The sequence below is a fragment of the Cynocephalus volans genome, chromosome 11 (genome assembly GCF_027409185.1).
Source record: "Cynocephalus volans isolate mCynVol1 chromosome 11, mCynVol1.pri, whole genome shotgun sequence".
NCBI lineage: Eukaryota > Metazoa > Chordata > Mammalia > Dermoptera > Cynocephalidae > Cynocephalus > Cynocephalus volans.
In genome coordinates, this window is record NC_084470.1 from 42,957,549 (window position 1) to 42,983,714 (window position 26,166).

General features: G+C 38.2%; 1 protein-coding gene across 1 annotated transcript in view; it reads right to left on the minus strand.

Moving 5' to 3' along the window:
• GADL1 (glutamate decarboxylase like 1) overlaps positions 1-26,166 on the minus strand; it is a 143,030-nt gene that overhangs the window by 109,073 nt on the left and 7,791 nt on the right. The window contains exons 3-10 of the mRNA XM_063114873.1: positions 24,502-24,592; positions 20,855-20,961; positions 20,014-20,129; positions 14,353-14,432; positions 14,177-14,231; positions 8,977-9,093; positions 3,625-3,689; positions 3,313-3,394 (exon numbers count right to left, since the gene is read on the minus strand). Of these exons, the coding sequence (XP_062970943.1) occupies positions 3,313-3,394; positions 3,625-3,689; positions 8,977-9,093; positions 14,177-14,231; positions 14,353-14,432; positions 20,014-20,129; positions 20,855-20,961; positions 24,502-24,592 (713 nt within the window). The remainder of the gene's footprint in view (positions 1-3,312; positions 3,395-3,624; positions 3,690-8,976; positions 9,094-14,176; positions 14,232-14,352; positions 14,433-20,013; positions 20,130-20,854; positions 20,962-24,501; positions 24,593-26,166) is intronic.

A 26,166-nucleotide genomic window follows, 5' to 3' on the forward strand; every position in this document is an offset into this window, starting at 1 on the left:
AGTGATCTCCATCTTCCTAAATAGGATCATTCACTCAGTTGCTGTATCATTAATCAGGGAGTCAACCAAAACACCTGCTTCTCCCTCATATCCCATATATAATTGATAATTCAGTCCTGTCCACTTCACAGCTAAAACATATCTCTTGAATTTCGCCATATTTTTCCATCTCCTTTCTCATCAACTATCTCTTAGATGCTGCAAGACTTTTCTTAGTCCTGTATTCATTCTTGCTCCCATCCAATTCATTGTTTTGAAATATAAATTTTCATTTAAATGAAAATCTTTCAGATTACTCCCTGGTTTTAAAGTTCTTCCACTGTTTTGAAGTTCAAGTCTAAAATCACTAGAATGGTCTCTAAGATCCTGCATGATCTACCCACTGCTTAATCATTTCATGTCAGTCTTCACATAATTCTCTGTGCTTCAGCTACAGTAGACTTCATTCAGTTTCTAAAATAAAAAAAGGACCTTCCTTTCTTAGAGACTGTGTATATCCTATTCCTGAGAATATCTCAGGTCTCTCTGCTACATATTCTCAAAATACTATATACTCTTCTCTTTATCAAACAGATGCATTTGGCTGAAAGTAACAGATCACCCAATAGAGATGGTTTGGGAAATAAGGACACTTCATTTTTTTTTTTTACGTTTTCATTTATTTATTGCTTTTTATAAATTCTATTTTGTCAATATATTGATAAGGACACTTAATTTTAATTACTTTATATCAGAAAAGGTCTAAAGTTTCAGGGTTGCTGCAACATTGCAAAATTATTATCCAAGAACAAGACTTTCCCCTTCCTCCTCTGCCTTTCTGGGCATGTTCACTTTTTTAAAATTAATTATAATATATTCATGGGGCACAGAGCTGACTGTCAGTACCCAACATGTTCACTTTTTAATTTAAGGTCATTGTCTTATGGCAACAAAGTGGCTTTCAGAGATCCATGCATTATTTCTGACACTACTGCATTCAAGGTAGAAAAGGAGGGAAGAATGCTCTCCTCTTTTGTATGTGACCTCTATCAAAGAGAAGAATCTTTCTCAAAAGCCCTCATCCCATTTCTCCTATATTACCTTGGCCAGATCTAGGTCATATGGTGACTGCAAGGGAGGCTGTTTAGGTGAATATTGGGTGAATACTCCTTCTCCTCTTAAGAAGGAGGTCGGAATGGTTGTTGATTTTACAATCAACAAAGGCTGACATCCTTCAGTGTACCTGTCAAATAGCAATTAAAGAATTAAATATGTACATTTTGTTCATTGTCTCCTCTGTGAGATTATAGACTCTTTGTCTATGGGAAATACGTCTGCCTTATGTTCAATTATAAGCACAGTGCCTGGCCTACAGAGATCAGTTAGTGCTGGTTGAAGGAATGAATGAATGATTATGAAAGAAAACAATAGAGGCAGAAAACAGGTACAAAAGAGACAGAAAACTGTCAACACAAAACTTGTTAAACTGATTGTCGTATCTCGTTTCTCATGGTTCAGTGTTCTATTCCATTCAAATTGAAAAACGTCTTTTTATTTTTTTAAAAAGGCAATATTTTAGAAGTGCTCAATTCTTTCAAAAGTGAATGCAATTCTCCTAACCTCTTAATTCCTTCCGTGTGAGTAGATACAGGTATTATTGTTGTCCTTGAGATTCAGGAATGAATTCTTCGAAAAAATAAAATTTTAACCCCAGTTAAGGAGTTACACGATCCAGAAAAATTTAAATTGCCTCAAGTACATAAAAGTAAAACAACTTTTGGCTAAATCACTCAAATATCATTCAACAAGAAAAAGTGTATAAAAGCTAGGAAGTTATTTAACAGAGGAGTCATGAAATTTTTGGTCTAAATTTTCCACTCCTGAGAGCAACACACAGATAAGTTTGTCATTCAGATGGGATGATTAGGGAGAAAGAAAATGTAAGATACCTGGCAAATAAAGGATGAATGATAGATGCATGTTTGTTCCTACATAGAGACCAAAAGAAAACTTGGGTTTACTCCTATCTCTGTCATGTCCTAAATATATAACTGTGGGAAAATTGATAATGTTTTTTAGTTCACAAATGATACAGTAATCTTAAACTATCTTTCGGTTATTAATACGGTCACCCCACAATTTAAAAACTTTAAAAAAGTTAAATGGTATTGAACACATTCCACTATAGCCAACTTAATAAAACATTAAGGAACAGATTCATATTTTTGAGAGTGTTTCTTTCTTTCTTTCTTTTTTTTTTTTTGTTTTTTGATGGGTAGAATTAAGTTTAATATTTATTTTTATTTTTATTTTTTAAAGCCAAAGTTTTTGGGTTTTTTAAAAATTTATTAATATACAATATAGTTGAGAGTGTTTATTTCTACAGATGCAACTCTGCTCCTAATTTCTGATGGACATTCTATTTGGTCATGTCAAAACACACAGGGCATTAACAAATATCACAAAAAATTGTTTGAAAAAAGAGTTGTGAATATCTACACCTGCAAGATGAGGTATCAAGATTTAAATACGGTTTTCATTTGAAATAAATTCTTTAAAAACAGAAAATGACTTTAGCACTGACAAAGGGAGTCCCCTAAGAAAAAATGTGAACAGATGCCTGAGAAGGATCACCCACATGCTAAACACAGATCCCGAGGAGGTATTTCTAAGAATGAAGCAGCACTTCCCAGCCTGGGCCACTTCCCACAAGGATCCTTATTTAACCATGAAAAACAGAGTTTTTACCGCTTGCCCAGAGGAATCTCAACAACTCTTTCCCACTTGCCTCACAGTAGTCCAGACTAGTGTCCAGCTCTCCCCAGAGCTGCAAAAGAAGCTAAGAACCAACCACTTGAGGCAAGCAATAACCTAATAAATCAGCATTCGATGATCAGCCCTGTGCTAATATCTTCCCAAATAAACGGGTTGTTAAGCCCTTGCTAAGCATATTAAACATTCAATTTAACGTATGACACACATCTGTTCCACTTTTGCAGTGAGCAGAAGTTTCAAGATAACTTAAATCCCAGACTTAACCAAGGAGAAAAAAATCTTGGCAATGTTTAAAACTGAGTTTTAAAATATAGTCTAAATCAGGATGAGAGAGACCATTTTGCTGTAACTAATGAGATTATATAATACCTAAATCAAATCCACAAAATTACCTGAGCAGAAACACTAGATCTTTTATCTGGGCCTTTTTATCGTTTCTTTTCAAAGACCCTCATCTACAGCTGGCCCAGGTCACCAAGGGATAAGCAAAAATGGAGCCCTCTGCAAGCATGGTGATTTAACGCCTCAATGCCCAAAGATCCTATGAGGAAAACTCACAGATTTGTCTTTCACAAGGAGAGCACAGCACTGGATGCCAGACATCAGCATCTTGTGTGGGTTCCAGGCCACAGAGTCAGCCCTGTCATGTTAAACAGAGAAAGGGACAGAGTAGGGAGGGGCTCAGTTAGTTTCTGTCGGCAGAAAGAATACTCTCACTAGCAGCATCCACATTCCACATTCAGTACTCAAACACAGCTGGGTTCTACAGGATTTCTTGTCTAAGTGGTTTAAGAGATTTGGATGGGCAAAATCTGAAGGGATTCCTTTGCCTAAATAAGAGTTGGCTACAAACTGGAAAACGACATTTACCTGTGGATGCCATGCAAAAGCTTGCGGTGCTTCCTTGACATCAAAGCTGAGCCACCCCAAGAAGCCTGTTGAGATATTTATACAGTCAAAACAATGTCACTTCAATATTATTTGTTTGCCAGCTGGTTGTCATAAAAAAACTCTCAGTGACAATCTCAATCTGGGTTATTTGATACTTTGTTTTATGTCATGTTAATGAATTTGACCTTCAGGAAATGTTGATCACTGGCTCTAATCAGGCAACCAGGACCTCATCGCAATAGATGCACTCCCTCTGACCTTTAAAATTGAAATTCCCACATAATGAAGAAATTGGCATATTAACCAATTGAGCTGTGGGTGGATGAAAAGAGGTTAAAAACACAGTCCGTGGCATGTTGAACTTAGAATCTAAGACAGACATGTTCTCAATGCTGACATTTTCCCATACACACTGTGTGGGGAGTCATGGGCTGGCTGGCATGCTATACAGTAAATGAGCACATTATTGACAGGGTGCGTACAAGGCCCACTAAGATGGGCGAGGCAGAAATGTATCCTGTTAAAGAAAAATTAGATCTTTTCAGCCAAACGGCTTTCAGAAATATTTGCAAATCAAAGGTGGGAGAGTGGGAGAGAGGAAGCTTGGGATTTAAGGAAGTTATACAACTTATGAGCAAAGGAGAAGGGTGCTGAGAAAAAGGAAATTAAAAGAACTCCCATCGTCAACAGGTCTCAAGAGAAGGGAGGAAGGATCAATGTAGGAACTACGAAAGTCAGTTTGGTCCTTAAAAATGAAGCAGACTTCTAAGTTTGAATCTGTAAGACCATGAAGGATGACTACTGCGAGAGAATCCAAGGGGTTTGGGCTATGTTGAGTGCTCTCCAGGTTTCTTTAAACCTCACATCATCCCACTGAGAATGGAATTATCATCACTTTCATTTTTTATAGATAAATTACGGTTCAGAGTTGGTAGGTAAATTTTCCAAGCTGTCACAGGTAATAAAAATCAGATCTGGGATCCAAAGCCCGTTCTCTTTTCATGATAACATCATGAATTAGGGAAGGTGACCATTTTGCCAAACGGGGGAGGACAGCACAAAGAATTGAGGGCAATGGAAATGCTTTAGGCAGGAGGTGAGTTCAGGAGTTGTCTAGCACATAGACAAAGGCTATCCTATTTCTGACCCTAGAATGTATAAAGATATCACATAGAAAAACATGGCAAGATTGCATGCACTACGGTTGTGGAAGATGAAGGAAATGAGACATCTCCATGGTCCTCAGAGGATTACAAAAGCTGAGCCCATTGGTAGCCCATGAAGAGAAAATACAGCACAAGCCACTTTGTGGCCTTAAATTCCACTTAAAAACAACTCTGTCATTCTGGACTGGGACTAGGGTGAGGGGAGTGAGTCACCAGGGCACACAATCTAAGGAGGAACTCACTCTGAGTTGGATTCTTGCATGGCCCTCAAAGTGAGTATTTCCTTAAATTTGAGCTCTCTGAACCTTACTTGTCTCACCTTACTTCCAGCCCTGATTATGTGGACTACAGTCTCCAGCAACTTCGTGGGGTCCCCAAAGGCTTACGAGCTCTGGTGCATCTCAAGGGTGATTTGCGTGCAAATCCCAAAGACTCCCAGATAAAGGATTGGTGACTTGGGGTTATCAGTCAAGCTCCCTTCTTGCTGCACTCTCTCCCCCCGGGACTCAAAATGGACCATGAGTGACAAAGGCTGGGCTATAAAGGCAAAGTCCTCAGCATGCAGGAAAATTGTATCCTGGCTTCTAATTGAGGATCCCCAGGTCTGGATTTTGAGATCTTGACCCCCACACACATTAACATGATTTAGATATTAGGCTCTTACTTCCATTACACACCTTAAATATTAAGTGTCTACTCTTCTCAATTCTTTTATCTCCCGACCTCAGTGAGAACCTACCAGTGACAACTAGGGGAAGGGTTAATGAGTAAGGCTCAGCCATGCCCACTTACTTTCCCACCCTTTCCACCTGCCTCTTACCCCACACTTCCACGCCTTCATGTCCCCTGCATTACCCTCTGCCTCCGCCAAAAAGTAAACGATATTCTCCAAAACCTACTGAGCTGGATTTAAGTTTTAAAATCACATGAACTCTTTCAAGACATGAGTTCACTGGTTTACAAAGTGGTTTGGCAGGGCTAGAAACAGCTCATCCACAAATTTATTCCTCAAAAGAGCTAAAAGAAAAAAAAAAAAACCCTCTGATGTCAATGCCCTATTTCTATTTGCTTCACGTTCTAAATTCCTAATTCTACAACTTGCAAGAACATAGAACCAGTCACCTAAATGATGAAGGAGCTTGGCTTTCCATCTTCATTAGGACTGTCATTTGTTAGGTTATTACTGTACACTAGGCTCCTCAGTATACCATTTTATATATTTTTCTCTTCAATTAATTAGTTAATACATTAATAATAGAACCAATCCTGAAAGGGAGGTTGGAGGCCTGAGTGGAATTGAGATTTGGAAGCCGCTAAAGCCCGTGGTCTTAAATACAATGTTCACTACCTTCTCTGGGATGTAGAATGAAGAGTGGGTGAGAGACTAGGAAGCTCTGCTCGGAAATGTGAGGCTTTGCAGTAGCCACGGCCTCTGCTTCAAAGAAGAGCTGGACCAGCCCTGGCATCCTAGTCGGGGGCAGAGGCGGGAAGAACGTTGCTCTCACAGAGGAAGAATGGTACTGGAGGCAAAAGATTCTAAGAAAACTAATGTTTTTCTTACTTCGTTGTTAAAAATGCATAATCATTAACCGAATTTAAGATACCATCAAATGTAAGATTCACTATTTTTTGAGTCACTAAGTATCACTAAGTATCACTAAGAAAGAAAAAAATGAGATTAAAATACCAATTTCAGAGATGTTAAATATAGTTTTTTAAAGTGCATATTAGCATTAATAAAATATGATATGCATGAGGACAACTTGGTTTTATGAAAAATCCAGAAGAACACATAATCATAATTTCATTTTTAAAAAGAGATAAAGTAAATACCAGTTTTTAATATTTTAAAGAATCTTTAAAACATCTTTTAGATTCCTAAGAGGTCAAAGCAATTACTGCAATTTTGTTAATATTTTATCTTTAACACTAATAAACTACCTATGGTTTATGAAGTTTCTTCAAGATAAACTACATGCTCCTGTAATAAAATTTTATTAACAGATTTAATACCTGCAATACTAAAGGATGGATGAACACTGCCTTGGTGTTAGAGTTGATTAATTTCTTTAATAGGTCAGAAAGGCTGTTGTCAAATTTAATCTAACACTACAGGCATTTGCCAGATGCCTTCTACGCACAAATAGAATAATCTGGTGTGGCCTTAATATTTTCTTATAAGAGTATTTTCTTCAAAAATTCAACATTTAATTTTTAGAAAACCTAGAAAGCTATTTAATCATACTTACAAATCACAATTCTCGCTAAGCCCCATAAATCTCTTAATATCATTCTCAATTTTTAAACTGCTGTAGTTACTCTGTTTTACATAAACTATATAATCCATATTTGATGTTTCTTTTATGAGAGTAGAATATTTATATATACTGCTGATGTGTTTGATTTTTTCTCCTTATTTCCACAGTTACCAAAGTACTCACTTCATATTATCTTTTAGAACATAATGCACTATTATGCTTCTAAGTCTATAAAAATCAATAAGATATAAGTTGAAATGTGAACAGATACAAATACTAAAATCCCACTTAAAGAAGTCACAAGTAATCTACCTGAAGTACTGCCATTGGCATACCAATAGAGCCTATAATTCTACTGAGCATTATATGACTATTGCTTTTACCAAATATTAGCACACATATAATGAAAAACCCTGAACTGCTGAAAAATTCTTTTTATATCATAGCATAGTCACTTTACTTTGAAAGCATAATATAATCCAAGCTTTAAAATTATGTGTAGGTATATTCCCCATTTATTAGTCCTTTTCTGTTGCTTATAATAAAATACATGGAACTAGGAAATTGATAAGAAAATGAAATTTATTGCTTATAGCATCTGAGGCTGGGAAGTCTGAAGTCCAGGGAACACATCTGGTGAGAGCCATGGTGGTGGCAACAGTGACCCAGTGGTCTCACATTGCAAGATGATGGAAGCAGAGAGAGCAGAAAAAGAGACAGACTCTCTTCTCTCTTTTTTTAAACCTCTTAGAACCATGCGCCTGACCACCATTTTTAATCCATTCACTACTGCACAGTCCTACAATCTAATCACCTCTTCAAGGCTCCATGTTTCATTACCATAATAGGATTTTCCACCATCTTAACAGTCACAGTGGGTGCTAAGTTTCTAATACATAAGACTTGGGGGACAAATTCAAGCTTCAGTGAGTTTGTGGGGGACTTAATTCAATCCACTCCACCCCAAATGCTCAGTTACCTTCCATTCAGTAAGTCAAGAAATATTTCTTCTAATAAGGAGAATCTGAACCACTTGCCTACCAGAGGAAAGTTCCCTAAAGTCTCAATAGCATGTTTGAACTGTCCTGTTTCTTGAGTAGAGTCAAACTAATTAACTCCTGGCTTCAGAAAGAAAGAAAAGAAGAAAAGAAGAAAGGAAGAAAGGAAGACAGAAACCAAAATCTCTACAGGCATTCATAACTGGCTGAATTCAACTTGTTTACCCTGAATAAGAATTTTAAAAGTTGTCTTTAACTTAAGGAAAACTTTATTATTGATAACCCCAGGACTTACAAAATTAATTAGAAAAAAGCCAATCCTTTAAATTAGAAAATTATGAAGAATTTAAGTTATCCCAGTCCCTCTCAAATAATTATCTATGATAGAGCCAGATAAAGCCTGCTTTAATCATAGCGTGCAATTATGTAATGTAGCTTTTTGCATGTTCCAGTTGATTGGAATCATATAATTTTAGCTAGAAGATACTTTACCGACCACATCAGCCATCTCCATCTTTACAAATGAAGAAACTGAAGGCCAAAGGGCTGAGATCACAATGAAGAGGGAGATTAAAATTCAAAATCAAAGTCTTTTGACTCCATAATCCAAAAGGTGTTCCTTACACCATGCTGCCTCAATGACAGTAGATTCAGGGGACCAAAGAAGATGGTTCACAGGAAAGGAGGACATAAAATGGAATCTAGTAAACTAAAACAAAATTTTCATAAAGTCTTGGAATCATCTCCTTTATAACTTACAGAAAATGACATACTTATTTCCCCAAATTAGAAGCACACACAAAAGTAGTAGGAGCCACATATTTAGTTTCTGAGACTATGAAAAACTTCCTACCGAAGCTACTGAAAGACTAGAAAGTTAGATAAATGTGTACACGTAGATGAACTTACATCCACATGAAGCCAGAGGCCATGCTGCTCACAGATGTCAGCTATTTCATCCAGAGGATCAAAGGCTCCCAACACGGTTGTACCAGAGGTGGCACAGACAAGAAATGGTGCTGCCCCCTGTGGGAAAGATCCACACACAAAGAGAACGGTCACCTTCACCTCTAAGTTTGTCCTATAGTAAACTGGTAAACATAATGGGTTACGCATCCAGAGATTTCTTTGGGTTTTTGGAGATAATTATTAAAATAATGGGTGTTTTTAAACTTCTCCACTATGTGGCCTCTTATCATTATAAACAAATTAAGGAAACTGAGAAAACGCTATGACAATATTAGTCTTTTGACCCAGCTCATTATACATCCTCTTTATCATTTCTATCATTTGCTTTCTGTAGTATTTTTTGTTGTTAGGTTGCCCAGATAGAAAGTGAATAACCTCAGTCACAATGACAAACTGACATCCTCTATGATTCTTAAATCCTTCCTGGGGAAATAAACTGGGCCTCCATAGTGCCAGCATTGTCACCCCTCTCCTAAGTAAAAAGAAGCACAATTGAAGAGAAACAACCAGCCCTGAGGGTAAACCACGCAGGCTTGTCTGCCTGTCTTCTTGTAAAGTAAGTGCAATTACAAAACCAAGAATGTGCTCAGGTACAGATTCAGCATCAGAAGGGATAAGGCAACCTCACCAAAATCCATCCTCCAAAATGGGTGTACTGAAACAGAGAAATTCATTGGGATGTGCTGGAAAAGAGAACGTGTATCACTTCTACCATGACTATTTCTCCTCATACAGCTGATGGTTACATCTTTTAGCGTGAACAGGTAGTAGGAAATGGGGGAGAGAAGGGAGAACATGGGAGCACGTGCAGAGGAGAGTGGTCATCTCAGTCAAGCTAGCCAGGCATCTTGGCCCCCATTAAGGGACTTTATGCAAACTAGGTAGAGGAAGAGTAAATGAGGTTGTTTCGAAATGGGTTGATCCCAACATGGCGGCAGAGATGTATTGCTCACGATGGAAGTGGCCTGGTGGGAAAACTTGCAGACAAAGGGGTGGGGGGGTGGGGGAGAGCAACTAGAATCCTAAGATTCTACAGCACCTGACGAATAAGTGACAAGAACTTTTACTGCATATAAAAGTCATTTTACCTCCACTTAGCAAGGAGCCCTTTTCCCCCTCAGTTTTATCATGAAGTGCATTGTTATTGCAATATATTTTCATGTTCTTTACTGCTAGGTGTTGTTGTATTTGAGCCAAACTCATTCCAATTTAACTGACCTTTGACAGAAAGATGTTATTTCTCAGTGGAAAGTGGGGCAGAGCATGAATACTTGGTCCACATTGTTAAATCGAGATGCACAGGAATCAAAGTGATGGCACATAATGAATCCATTTGCCATTTTAGGAGACAGTTGTGACACATGAAATCCAGTCTACCAGAACCTCTTAGAACCAGGCCAGTAGGTGACAAAGCCCTGGGAGACCATGGGCTTTGGAAATCCTTCTCTATACTCAACTACCAACAGATTACGTCTTTATCATGTTAGTGACCTAAATGAAATGAGGGCAGATTGACATTAATCCTTAAAAGCAATAGAAAAAGTAATTTACTAAAACCATTTAAGGTGTCTTTAAGGGTTGGGGTTTTACTCATAAACTATATGACATTCTGACAGTCCTGAGAAAATACCTATGCAAGCTATTATAGCCCGTTAATGAGTTTTTCTCACCTTTTAAAAATATCTTTCTATAAATATCAAGCCCAGAAATTAAACTTTTGCAATCCGGATTTAACCTTCCACATTTTTTTTTTTCTCTATATCTCATGCTGTGAATAAGAAAATTCAGTAGAAACAGCATTGATTGCATGTGCCGATGAGCTATATTTCCTAAGAAAGTTTGTCCTTTCATACACTGATACACAAAAAATACCTCTGAATATTCAGTGGTCATACTAGTTTTGGTTTGTTAATGAGCACTTTAGAGCCTCTGATGCCTTGTGGTTTTCACCATCTCTATAATGGCATCAAGTAAAGGTCACTGCTCCACACTTTTTTCATGGATTGTCCTTGGTCAGGGAGTTGAATTCCAGCGGGAAAAAAGTTGATGTACTATTCCCTGCATCTGAAACAATACAAGTTAAAAGCTTAGAACAAAACAAGTAGGTCTGAAGCTACTGAAAAAAAAAACAAAACTGATCATCATGTATTATTATCTCAGGATGGATGCAGGGGTTGTCCTTGGTGAATCCAGACTCAAGTACTAGCCAACTTGAAAGAGAACTGAGGAGACAAACCAACTCTAACCCCATTGCCCTACTTTTAAATGTGCCTAAAGCAACTTTTACTTTTTAAATTTCTTTTGTTCAAGTTCTCAACTATAGGATTATGTCAGTTTCAAATATTTGAGCAACAAAAATAATAATGACTGCAGTGAAATAGAACCCACTATGCTAGAAACATGAATTCTTAATGATACTTAAAAAAAAGGGGGTCTATCTTTAGGGGATGTTAGGCAACTAACTCAGTATTTTGAAAATTGATAAGTAAGGGGAAAGAATAAAACATTTATCCTGCCATGCCTGTGCAAACTGTTTCCTTAGGGAAACCAGAGAGGAGGGAATATTTTTCTTTGTAGTAGAATGCCTGCCAATAAATAAAGAAAGAAAGAGCAAATGAATTAGAACATCACTAAATGAAATAATGGGTCTAGACAATGATCATTAATGGCAGCAAAATCCATGTGATGAGGGGCTTTATAACAGATGGATTAACAATACTGAACCCCACCGACCCATGTTATCACAAAAAAAAGACACAGGATGTCTCCTGATAGAAGGAAAAAATGACACGCAGGAGGACTTCCAGGCAAAGAAAGAACACAACTTGAATCTCATTGTGTCTCAAGATTTAACTGCCAAATTACAGGAAACAGTGGTGCAGAGGAGAGGAGCACTTAGAGTCTCCAATTCTTGATATCTACAAAATCCATAACGTGGAAAACTCTGCAGGACAAGAAATCTGATTTCTTCAACAAATCAATTGCGGGGGGGGGGGGAAGAAAGAGGGAGCTTTATTTATTTATTGTTTTCTTCCTAACATTTTTTTTATTGGTTATGAATATACATGAGATACAAAGCTGATTGTCAACCTCCCTCCCCCCCACCATGCCCAGGATGTGAAGGCCAGATCCGTACTGGCAGCATGCCCATTACTACAAATTGCAATTGCACCCCGTGTCCCCCACCCAACTATCCTCATCCTCCCTCCCCTTCCCCTTTCCCCCCAGTCCACTTTGCTCCCAAGGCATGTGCTCCCCCTCTGCAAGTCCAATGCACCACTGTGGTCTTTCTTTCCTTCCTTCTTTCTCTCTTAGCTTCCACTTATGAGTGGTACATGCGATATTTAAGAAAGAGAGAACTTTAGATTAGAAAAGATTTATGTGATGTATCAACCAAATGCAAGGTGTATTTTGTATTTGAATCCTTATTCAAACAAGCCAACCATTTTTTTAAAGGTAATGGGAGAAATTTTAATATAGGCTGAATATTTGCTAATATTAAATTATTATTTAAAGATATAATCATGGTACTTTTTTTAGGAGCACATATCTTTTACAGATATACTGAACTATTTATAGGTCAAATGATATGATGTCTGGGGTTTGCTTCAAACTAATCTAGTGTTGGTGGGAGAGGAGGAAGTGGAAAGGAGCATGAGCTGACGATTGTTGAAGCTGCATGATAGGTACATGGAAACTCATTAAATTAGTATTGTATATGCTTGAAATTTTCTGCAATGAAAAGTTTAAAATTCAAGAAAGAAAAAAAGAAGGGAGAGAAGGGAGGGACAAAGGAAAAAAGGAACCATATGAACCATACAAAAAGCACAATCAATATTCCCCACCAACAAGCACTCGTGACATAATGAAAGTTCTTTTTGACAGGAACTTCTGTAGAAAAAAGATGAAACTAAAACCAGAAAGGAATATCTGTGGTTCACAGCAGAACAAACTTCTCGCAGATTGTTACATAAAATTTTAACCAAGAGTCAAAGAAATCTGATCATCTGAACAACCAGATAACTATCAAAACCACTTGTCACTGGAATGCTAAAAAGAAAAAGAAAGAGAGACAGAGAGAGAGAGTGAAATGTAGGACACACACCTGGAGCCAATACATCTGTAATAACAGCAAAATTTTTTAGTACAGAAGTTCAAACCAAACATGGTGATCCAGCATGCCCCAGGACAAAGTGATTTTTATGAAAATTTGAAAAAAGTAAAAGAGTAACCAAAACATAATATTAAAACTTCTACAAGTAAAAGAACTCATCCTTCGTAGAGTGTGAACTACTACGATGATAGATGTACTTACATCCCAGCTCAGAAGCCGGGCTTTTCATTTTTCAGCAGTCACACCTGACTTGGTCGCTACCTATTGGAAAGTTAACAGAGGGTGGCCTGAAGCTCTGTTAGCAGTGGCTGTGTGGGTGGGAAGGAAGCAGTGAAGGAGGTGCACCAAGTCCAGCAGGCTTTTGGTCCAAGAAGCAATATGGCGGGCACCAAAATAATGACACACCTGGTGTCAGGGCCAGCCTTAGCTGGAGCACAGAAGCTGGAGCACAGAAGGTGACCAGGGTCATGACTTGCCTTTTCCAGCAACAGACATTCCAGCTTTAATATATTCTAGCAGCTAGGGAAGAGAGGACATTCTGCCACTGAAATACTAGACGCAGACTCAATATGGGGTGATAGTGATGGACGGGCTTTGGGTTGGAAACCACCTGGGAGAACACGTTGCTCAAGAAATCAGAAATCACCCTGAATGCAGCCCAGAAATTGGTTTGGCCTGCAGATTTCTCAGAAGGAGGAGTCGCTTAGGAGACTGGGGCCTGTTGGAGGGGCTGGGTTCATCCTTAGGGCTTATTCTAGCCAACAATCCTCAATATGGTGATGGCAGTATTTTAAAAGGCTCCACCGCCTGGGAATGAAAACATCTGAGAAACTCCACAGAACATGGAGAGCCAAGCACCTGGAAACAGAACATCTGTAAACAAGTGTCTCTATTTTAACGCCAGCATGCTCTCTTCTGTCTCGCACACACGGAACTGGATTTGGCTGCTTTCGTTCTCTCCTTGTTAATTCTCTCTCTTTCCCAGACACACACAAATGCTTTCTCTCCCTCTTCGTCCCCTCTCACCTCTTTTCTGGCTTGCCAGACTTGCTTCTCCAGTTCCTCAGGTATCATTTTACCTCTAAGGGACACAGATTTGAGACTTTCAGTTATGTTTAGAAGTTAACAGACAATGGTCCTGCTTTTTAAACAGCATGAATTTTTCCCTCCACCCACCAGGCTTCCAATCCTGTTCCTATTACCTTCCATCTGTTTCCACAAAGCAAATGTTCTCAGTACCAATCCCAAGAAAGGAGGCTGCCTTCTTCATGGAGTAATGACACTGAATTAAAAGGATCAAGAAGGAAGGGAGACACATGAATACATAGCACAGAAAAAGTATTGCTTATTATCTACATAGGCATAAGTCACAGGTGAGCATAATCTTTGGAATATTATTGCATTAAAAAAAAAAGAAAACAGTAATTTACCTGCACTCCTTAGTATAGTGGTTGAGAACATTGACTTTGTAGTCAAGGAAACCAGGATTTAACAAGTTCTCCCAGTTACCGCTAAGGAACCTTGAACGAGTAATGTATACTCTCCAAGCTTCAATTTGTTTAGCTATAAAGAGGTCATGTCAATAATACCATCTGATTGTTACAAAATGAAATGGCTTAATATATACAAAGAGCTTAGCATAAAGCCTGGCACATGGAACAGACTTGGTCATTGGAGGCCGCTGTTTTCCATAATGTCGAAAAAAGAAGTTTCTCTTGATGCTACTAACAAGACTCAGTATTAATGAAAACTTGGCATCTAGTCCACTGCTGACTCATGACTCTGTAAGGAGAGAACAAGACTCTGCTTCAAGATTGCAATCACAGACTAGAGAAGAATTTAATTATTTCTATGAGCAAACAATGGGTTATAACCAATCTTGAATAATACTGAATGCAAGGCTGAAATTAGACACATAGGAATGTGGATAAAATCTTAAGAACAAAAGTAATAATGATTTATAGGCAAACTACTTTACTCAGGTATGGCATGACTAAGGCTAATAGATGGTCTTTAAATTAGGTTTGGTCTATTTCTTACTGGCAAATAGTATATGTTTCAGATTGTTGAGTCCTTTCCCCCCACTAGACAAAGCCTATAAAATAACTAGCATTCAAACACTGGAGATGTCATTCTTTATACATTAGTGAGGACAGGTGTTCAATTAATTCTTTCTTATGCCACAAAAATGAAGGTGCTAAAGGACATTATTGCACCAAAAAAATCTTAGTAATCTAATTCGTAGGTATGAATACATTAAAAAGAGTAGTCATGCCTTCACACTTAACTTGATATATTCCCTCAAATGTGGTAATTTTTTCCTTCTTTTGTCAAGAGAGTTTTATTGGGAGCTCTTTTTTTAACTCTGTAAAAATAAATGCAGAAGTAACACCATCAAGAAAAATGAAACCATTCTAAATCATTAATTTCCAAATATCAAATAGGACACGTCCAAAATGCCTGTAGGATGCATTTATTTCAAGTTGTTACAAGAACATATGCATATTGAAGAGTAGTAACATACATGGAAATGTAATTAATTCTCTACTTGCAACATCAGCCTATGCTGGTCAGAGTTAACGTGCCTGCCATAGCTAAAGTGACATAGCTAAGGTGAATTATTTCTCACCAGAGATTTGGGCTCTGGCAACCAAACAGCTATTGATTTCATAATGATAAATGCTAGCCTACTCAACTGATATCTGACTATAAGGAAAATCACAATGCTCTACCCATGAGAAATAGCAAAGTATCTCCAACCAATAAATTTGCTGAATAAAAAACTTGTAATCAGAATACGAATAGCTTTGGTGGAGCTATCTTTAAGTACCTCAGGGCAAAGTACAGCCCAATGTCAATCTCAAATGGATAGGGACAGATAAAAAGGTCTGCAAAGTGAAGTCTAAACATCTGAAAGCATCAGAGAAGGAAAAGAGCCCTGGAAGGGGGAAAAAGAGAGTGATGCTTCAGACACGCTGAGCAGTTTGAAGGAAAGGAAAACCTAGAGGCTGAAGTTCAGAAGTAACATCTTCATTTAGAAACAAACGGTGGCTGTTCCCATCCTGGCAAAAGATAAGTCAATCCTTCTAAGACCCAACCTCCCTGTAGGTTTCATAAATCTACGGAAGATGCAAAAATCTCAGCGGGTGTTCATTTCTATAAAGATAAAACAGCAAGTGCCTACATGAAAGACAACATTGAGCAGAAGTTTTACTTTCTGGTTCCAGCAAAGATTTTTTTCTATGACCTTGGGTTTCTCAATGAACTCCTCAATGTACACTGTGCCCTGGACACTTGGACTCCTTTAGTACTGACTCATTTGATACTCAGATTAGCTGGTGGGGAGAGCAGGGTTTATAAATGCTACATTTGGGGGAATGAAGAAAACAAACGTCCAGGGAATCTCTCCAAGAACACACAGCTGGTTTAATTCCTAAAGAGACCAGAACCAGAATCCAGATGGACTGGCTTCAGCCTCGTGCTCTGCAGGACATCCTAGGAGAAGCTGCTTGCCCATTGAGAAGGCCTGCAATAACATCCCAACCCAACTCAGTCTCACCTAAAGAGCAGGACGAAGTGAATGAGGCATCTAGAATGCAAAACATAAGGAGGCACAAGCCTGAGATATGCACCCTGGACATCTCACTTTTCTCCTCTTCACCCCAGCCCTGCTAGAGAGGAATAGGCCAACTGATCACTGGCTTGGTGGGTAATAGTTTCTTTTTTACCCTCACTTTTTAGTGGCTGACAATAATCATTACTTTATGCTGATTCCAAAAGTGATTTGAATTATCCAAGAAATTTACAAACCTGGGATTTCTATACACCCAAGGAATTCATATCTAAGGGCTAATCAAGCCATAGGTTTATTACTTTTATTACTCTTCTCCAAAAGTCCCCTTCTCTTTGATTCCCATGTAGCACTAGAGAGGCTATCTTGTATATATTCACAGTACAGGGGTCTCTGTCATGATTTACAGGTCTCCATCAACAGCTGAATTATAATCAAAACCTGAAGTATGCAAAAATGCCTTCAGTATGTGTGCATATATTCTGCATTTGATGGCACAAGATAGAGATAGAGTAATCTGGGGCAGCATAAAAACTGGAAAAGACTACCTAATAAAGCACTGCAGGAAATAACCACTGGGAAAATAACCATGGACCAAACACCTAAAAGGAAATAAGGGAGGAGTAGCAAAAAGACTAACATAGGGTTTAAGAGTGTTTAGTAAACACAGTCTTCTTTAATTTTTTTTTAACTAAATGATGGATTGATTCATTGTAATAAGTAGTGAAAGTCGTCACTAAAATATGAATTAAAATAATGCAAATGCTAGGACTTGAGTCTCTTTGGCAGAGCAGAGAAAGGAATGAGCTACAAAGTGGAGTCTGGATGGATGGCATGAAAATATATTTCAAGACTATGGCGTGCTCAAGACGATGGAATTTTTCTGTAGAACTCACATCTAGTTCTTGGTTTTTCTGGCTCCTGACCAGAAAACTGAAAACTTCTGCTGGCATGTCAGCCAAGGCATACATTTTGCCTTTTTTTTGAAATTAAAAAACAAAAACAAAAACAAAAACAAAACACCTAGTTTTGGGCTTCACATCTACATGAGGTTTCCATTGTTTTCACTCCCAATTCACCAGCCACACTTGTGTTACTGATCTTTCCCAGGTATAATCTTTATTCTAGGCTTCCATATAATTTGTCTCCTTTCTAGGAGAATTTTTCTGGCAATTATTCCAGAAAGGAATTCCAGCAAGCTTTAAACCAAATGACAAATGAAAAGGCAAAAGCAAAAGCACTGAGCTGATAGCAGGGGCCATATCTAACTAGTCTTCCCAGAACTTGAAAATATCAATCCACACACAGAAGGGACTTTGCATTTCCAATCCACTGAAGTCCCTCAGACAGAAACAGCCAGGGCTGAAACCCAGAGGGGGAAACTCTGTTCCATAATAATCCCAAATAATCAAGTATTTTTTTTTTCCCAGCTGTCCACATTACAAATATCCTTCTCTTGCTACAGAAAGAACGTCCTCCCGGGGTGGCTGAGTTAAGAATCTCAGACTAGGTGGTTCCTCCCAGATGTGTCCCACCACTCAACTCTTGCTGTGTACTCAGTGCTGAACTAACCAGAGCAAAGGTCAGGCAGGGAGGGAAGAAAGTATGGGGGGTGGCCAGGGTTTCTCCCGCTGCAGATGGCTTTGGGCACAATTCGTTCTTTTGCAATAATAAAGTAATTTTTGCTCTTAGAAGAAAATAACAGATACAGAAAAGCTCAGCTGGAAATAACAGAAAACTTGTGGATTTTGTTCACCTCATGCTTTTGACAGAAGACCTAATATTACCGTGCAAGGTAAAGAAGCTAAACTCTTCCTGCCAGGGACCTGGGAAGGAAGCAGTGGCAGAATGGACAGAGACACTCACTAGAATCACACAAAAGTAAAAAGGGGGAAAAAAAATCTCTTCCAGATAAGAGTGCATTTAAGCTGTGTCATCAACTTCTATCTTATTATAGCCAGATCATTGTCCTCTTACTAATAATAATAGCTAGTGCCTTTGACTATTATGTGCCCAATGCTACTTAACATGCAATAACTCATTTAATTTTTGCAACAACTCAGTAATCAGTGACTATGAGGTTGCTGGGTTGCTTGAATAACCCTAATTATTCTATTCCTTGTATCCAAACCCTTTGCCAGGTGACTTTACTTCAAGTCCCCTTAAGAGGTGAAGTTTATTTTCCCACATCTTAGATCTGGGTCCACAGATGTGACTTACTTTGTTTGCCAGGAAAATGAGGCAGAAGTAACAATGTGCCAGTTCTGAGGCTAGGACTCAAGAGGCCTGGCGTGTTTCCATGCTTTTTCACCTGCTCCATTGCCACAAGAACATACCTAGACTAGCCTGCTGGAGGATGGGAGACACATGGAACAGAGAAAAGTCACTGGAGTCATCCCAGCCGAGCCACTCCTAGCTCAGCCATCGGCCAGCCAACCCCCAGGCATGTAAGGGAGCCAAGAGCAGTAGAACGGCCCAGCTACCCTAAGACTAATAACCGATAACATATCGTTATAGTTCTAGGATACTAGATGTTGAGATAATTTTGTTAGATACAAGAGCTAACTGATATATTCACTTTTACAAATTAGGAAACTGAGGCATAGAGAAGTTAATCAAATTATCCAAACTCACTCAAAGAGTAAATGATGGACACAGGAACTGAGTCCAGGCAGCCTACCTCAAAGCCAATGAATGCATGCATCCACAATCTGACCTCTAACTTCAGTGCAGAGTAAAATAAGAGATAAGGAACTGTGATAATGTCCAATTGAGAGAGAGAGAGAGAGAGAGAGAGCGTGCGTGTGTGTGTGATGTTCACTGTTACTGAATATCTTCCCTTCCCCTGAAAAGAGAGATAAAAATCCCTTATATTAGCCAGTCAAAGCAATCAATTTTACAAGGAAATATGAGTAGAAGATATAGCTAAGATCAGTAGTTCTAATAACTAAGAAGACATAGCTGAGATCATCTAAGTTCTAATAACTAAGACACTCAAAGAAGAGATTCACAGGAAGAGACAGGACTTTCAAATTAAATGTATTCTTTCCTCAAAGAAAATGTTACAGACTATAAATTTTAAATAAAAGTGATGCACAAAATTGGGTGGACAGGGGTTAAAATATCAAGCCCATCAAAATTTCCTTTGGAATGAAATGTTATATTAAACTAAGGCATATTAGTCACACATACATAGGATAAAATCACATCAGCAGCCTTCAAACAAACAAGCCCTCTTAAATAATGCATTCTGAGAAAATCTGTATCTAGATATCAAAAAGAATTTTTTTACCTCTGCAGATGCGAAAAGGATTAATCTTGGCAACCCAGACAGCCCCTTTTCCTTAATATCAGGACAATATTTGTATCTAGCTAAATTCATTGCATACATATTGGACACTGAACCACCTGCAAAAACAAAATTAAAATGGCATATTTATAGCACGAAATTATAGTTCCCTAAGTGTTGAATACAGCAGAAAACATGAATGGCTGCTCTAGTCTAATGACATATCACTGTGAAAGTCATCCGAGCTCCACCTCCCACCCTGAATATTCCACTTAAACACTCCCTAATCTCCAATTTCAAAACTTATAATCTCAGCAAGAGAGAAATTTTGGTCTATTCTCTCAGGGTTTTTCTAAACATAAAGTTACAATCCATGAGCTCTGGACTTAGGACTAGTACCCATGTCTCCACAGTTAATATTCTTTCTGTCTGTTACGTGATCAATAAAATTGAAATGACAATACATGCTCATCTCTGTTTCCAAAAATAGACAGTAGGAAAAACAAATGTGATTCAGGAAGTTTCTCAAGTAAAACTAATTTAAAAATTTGAAGGACATTTTACAGCCCTTCCAAACTCCCAACAGCAGATAAATTTATTTGTGTTAGATATAAAAACTAAATTGTAGACATCTCACTTGTTAAGCATGTATGCCATTTATTTAGCACTTATACAAAATATTATCACTCTGGAGAAAGGTACAAGCTAGATTGTCACCAATTAGCATTATTAATATCCAAGTTTTTATAATGTTAAATCTGCAGAGTCGTTCCTCATACAGGACATGAATAAATTTTTAGACACTTGTAGTGGAAGGGTGATGGCAATAACTACTTGTACTCACCTGGGTTAAATATTCCATCCCCTTCTTTCCAGCCAATAAATTCAATCATTTTCTTCAGAACCGCTTCTTCCACTAACAGAAACACTGGGGACACCTCATACGTATAACTAGACGGATATAAAAAACACTTCACTTCTATGACTAGAGTCAAAACATCCCTTGGTGTCCCAAGAAATGCACATAGAGTTTTATTAAACCAAGTGGTTGCTGAAGTGTAGGTAGTGTTCGGAAATTTATCCATTGGAAAAAGGGAACTACTCCATCAGTGATAGTGCTAGTCATGGTTAGATAAATGCCAGTAGCTGGGGCCTTAGGGATATGCAAACTACTTTAGCAGTGTAATTTAGAGGAAAACTTCAATTCCATGAGGAGAGATAAAGGCCATACACCTGGATTCTTCGTATGCACCATGAGCAGAGGCCATTTCACTCTTTGGATGCTTTAGATACTGCGTTGGAGGCTGATGCTGGTTAAAAAAAACACTGTTGCTATGGTAACTAGATATTAGGGTACTACTACGAGTCTGCTAACAGTCAGCTCTAGCTATTCTACATGTAGGCTACCAGTCTTGAACTAGGGCTTCCTCCCTCACACTGCCTGTGTTTGTACAAACAGGAAGCATCCTGTGGGACATCTCTTATTATGTAGTGACTTCACTGCAAAGGAAGACTCAGATCTTCTTTCAATGAAGGATTTGTTGCCCCAGACAGGAACGCTATCATCAGAGAGCATTGCTATGTTAGCCCCTGTAGGGATTGCCTCAGTAACAGGAAGCCACCTCCAACAAGGTCACATCCCTTCCTGCATTGGTCTGCACTTGATGTCTGGTGCAGGTGGAGGTATAAATCCCTGGCCATCTGGACCCTACTCCAGACCACTCTGAAGGGCCATCCTGACTCCAGAGAGCTCCATGGGGTCAGCTGAGATTGTCATTGGGCCTGTATGGCAGCTTGACTCCTATCTCTACCCATTTCTGCATCCTCCTCTCCCTCGCCCCTCATAACCCATGTTGATCCCAAGGGGACTCCTTAATAAGCAGCCTGCTCACTAAACTCCATCACGAGCAGCTTCCCAAGGAACCCAGCTGGCAACAGTTACCGTGTCTTGTTTGGTAATGTTTGAGTCTCTCTCTCTCCAGATAACATGAGGGTGCCTAGATATCTATAATCTTCTCAATTAGGTGATTACATTAAATTGTATCTGAATAAATGTGTACTCTAAATAAATGAAGCCAATGCATTTAGATTTATAGTCACAGAATTTAATGCAATTATTTTAACATCTGGAAGGGAAAGCTTTGGGACAGAGGCAAAAAAAAATTGAATATCTGTTCTGTACCACCAGCCTATGGGCCAAGCACACTACAGATATTATGTCATTTTCAAATAAGATAGGTTCTGTTTTCAGCCATGCTATGAACCTAGTTTATACACACCAAAAGTATAGGGGAAAAGGATAAAAGGGGTCTTCAAAAAATTTATGGAAAAATTCACATTATCTTTTAATTTTATTTTTCCACAGACTTTCTGAAGTACCCTTATATATGTTATGTGTACCTAAAATACAAATTCATTCACCTTTCTGTAAGGAAAAAAAGTTGATATTAAACCTGTCTTTGAAAACTAGCTCAATTATAACCCTGGGAAGAGGCCTGGAGGGGGAGGAGAGGGCAATAAAAAATGCACTCATGGGTTGGCCACATTTTGAGTGATGGTTCAGCCTGGCAAGAATTTAATACTTCAAAAACTTCTAAATATTTCAGAAAAAATATTTAGGACAAGGAGTTAGGAAACGTAGGATATATAAGGAAAGATTCATAGATTTGTGTAATTTTATTGTCTCACCTGACTTATTTACAACCTTCTATTCTACCCATTGTAACCTGGTACCTACTCTTGCTCCCCAAAAACGTCTCTAACTAAGGTCACACGCGACATCCACGTTGCTCATCCACTGGACATTTTTCAGTCTTCGTTTTAGTTAACTACTCAAAGGCACGTGGCACTAGACACACTCCCCTCCCCGGCTTCCATGCCTGGCCTCTTTCTCCTTCTTCTCTCTCCACTGTAGGCTGATCCTCCTCCTCCAAACCATTAAATGTTGGAAGTCCCCAAGTCCCCATCCTGAGCCCTCTTCTCTCCTCACTATATATTCATCCACCAGACAGTAGTTCTCCATCCTGGCTACTCGTTAAAATCATTTGTCGAGCTTTGTAAATGTAGCAATGGGTGGGGCACACCCACAGAAGCTCAGATTTAATTGATCTGGGTGGGAACCCAGGCATCTATATATTTTTTTATTATTATTATTTATTTTTTCTTTTAATTTTCCGATTGATTCTAATGAGCAGTCAGGGTTGAAAATCATTGACTTAAGAAATGTCATCCATGCCCACAATTTCAATTATCATCACTTCACTGATAATGCCTAAATTTATACCTTTCATATAAATATCAAACTTCCAGGCCCATATATATCTCAGCTTAGTTAATATACAGTCTTGGATATCTCGAAGTCACTGCAAACTCAAATGCCCACAGTTGAAAATTGAATTCTTAATCTTGCCTCTTTCACCATATACTTGAAAACAGGTCCCCTCACCCACTGCTTCTTATCTCAAAGAATGACATGACTATGAACCCAGCTATGCAAACCTGAAACATCATCCCAAACCCTTCCTCTTGTCTTCATTTCCAAGATCCAACATATTATCCAGTCCTTTCTGATCAATCTTTTAAACATTTTTTTTCCCTCTCTCTATTCCTACCACTTTCGTCTAAGTTCAAACTACTGTTATCTCTCACCTGACTAAGGAACTGGCCTCCTAATTGGTCCCTCCAATATACTCTTTAGATTTCCAGTGATCTTTTCAATATGCATATGTCACTGAATGATTTAGAAACCTTTCATGGCTATTCATTATACTTAAAATAAGTCATAAACATGGTCCACTGGGCCTTGCATGTCTGACTCTTATCCATCTCTCCAGTTTTATCCTCCACTACACTCCCTGTAGCTCTCTCAGCTACACCCACACTGACCTTTCAGTTCACAGAGTATGTCATATTGTCTCTTGCCACAGGACCTTTGTACATGCTGTGCCCTGTACTTGGAACATATCTCTCCCCTTTTCACCTAATTAACTCTTACCCATCCTCCAGTTCTTAGCTGTCACTTTTTCAGAGAAGACTTTCCTGAGCTCCCAACTAGGAAAAATTACACCTCTCCTTCATATAAGAATAAGAATTTTACATTAATTTGTATGGATCATTTTGATTAGCGTCTCTCTTTCTCTCACCAGATTTTATGTTCTACAAGGGCAGAATCAAGATCTGTTTTTATTCAGAGTCTCTCCAACATTTAGCACAAATATGCCTTTTCTTGAAGAAATGAATGAAAAGCTGCTTAATCAATTTCCTCATCTGTTTAATGGAGATAATAACACATGCCTTACCCACCTCACAGTGCCTCTATACAAATCAAACAGCTCTTTGAATACTACTAAGTGTCATAAAACTATTCCATTATTTATGATGGCACTACGCAAATGAAATCATTACATGGAAATTTATAAAAGAAAATTTCATCTACTTAAAAAACATCTCTAATCCATGTTGCGTGTGAAATTCCAGTAGCATGGCACTTACACGCTTGGGTTTAATGCTTCTGTCATAAACCGGGCCACTAAGGAGTAATAATCAAGTCCAGCATACAACTGGTTGAAAAATCTTGGGTGGTCTGTAAATGTAAAACAGAATATTCACCTACACAGCAATAAATAAGAAAGAAAGAAAGAAAAAAGACACTATTGATATAGCAATAACATTCATAAACCTCTCAGACAATGGAGGCAGCCAGACACAAAAGAGTATCTACAGCATGATTCTACTTATATGACATTCAAAATCAGCAAAGCTATTGATGGTGACAGAGGGTAGAATTAAGGGTACTTCAGGGAAGGAATCATTGGCTGGGAAGGGGCTTATGGGAGCATCTGGAGTGCTAGAAATGGTGTAGATCTCAATCTGGGTGATGATTCTCTATGTTCAGGTATATAAAAATTCATCAAGCTGAGCACTTAAGATTTGTGCACTTTATTGAATATAAATTATACCTTGATTTTTTTTAAAAAAACACTCAAAATATCATGCACAAGGAAAAAAATGCTGAAGACCCATCTTAATAGCTTTTTCTACTGCACAATAATGTTTGTGAGTAAAACTTGCGTATACTTTTAAGAGCTTTGATTTACAAGCTTCTCTTTTCTACAACCCAGACCCAAACCAGAGCCTACAGAAAATGAATTATTTGAACACGGTATGTCCAAGTCTCATAGCCTACTGCCTTTATCTCTGAAAATATCAATATTAATATCCCTCACTTCAAATGCATTCTGCTCACCAACAGGGTTCACCTCAGGCTACAGGCAGCGAGTGGCCTTTTCATTTTCAAATTGGACCAGTCGACTGGCATTATGTAGACAATTATGTAGACAGAGTCAGATGTGACTCATGCGGCTTATATACACTTTCTGATTCAACGTACTTCAAATGCAGTCGCCTTGAAGACTCAAACATCTTCTAATTCCAACTTTCTATTTTTTCCCCCTCTTATAAAAGGTCTCATAAAGGTTCTTGGCTTTACACAGGGTGAATATTCACAGCAAACACCAGGCTAACTGGCTTGACATTCTCAATCATAGGAGGTCCAGCAAGACGAAGAACAAAGAGGCAGGAGGTCTATTTCTAAATTTGAGTATTCGGGAACCATTTTAGTGATCTCTGGTTACAACTTACAGCATTTTGTTTTATATTTTGAGATGTTTTTTTCCCCTGTCTTTACACTAGGGGTTTAATAAAAAACAAAAATCTCAAAAGAAAATATCTTTTCAACTAAAACATGGAAAACTCCCTCTGATCTGGCAAAGGAAACCAGACATTGCTACAAGTAATTTTAATAAGATGGGTTTTTTTAGTCCCGTGTTAATTTATGATTGATTTCCATGGTAACATTATGGAAAATATCCAGTAAACTGAAAAATCTACTGCATTAAATGTCATTCTACACTTCTGACATGCACTATAATAATAAGATAGGTATCTCTGCTTTTGAAATGCTAACTGGGTTTTTGATACATACACCAGACTCTCCCAAGGGAATACAATCCAATTATTTTTAGCAAGGATTTTATTATGTTCTTTCCACTAAATTTAGTCCAGTGTCAGAATTCACAAAGCATAATGTCTGTATGGTCTTAAGCAATAGATTGACTTTATATCACACTGAGAAATGCATATTTTGAAAAGTTAAGC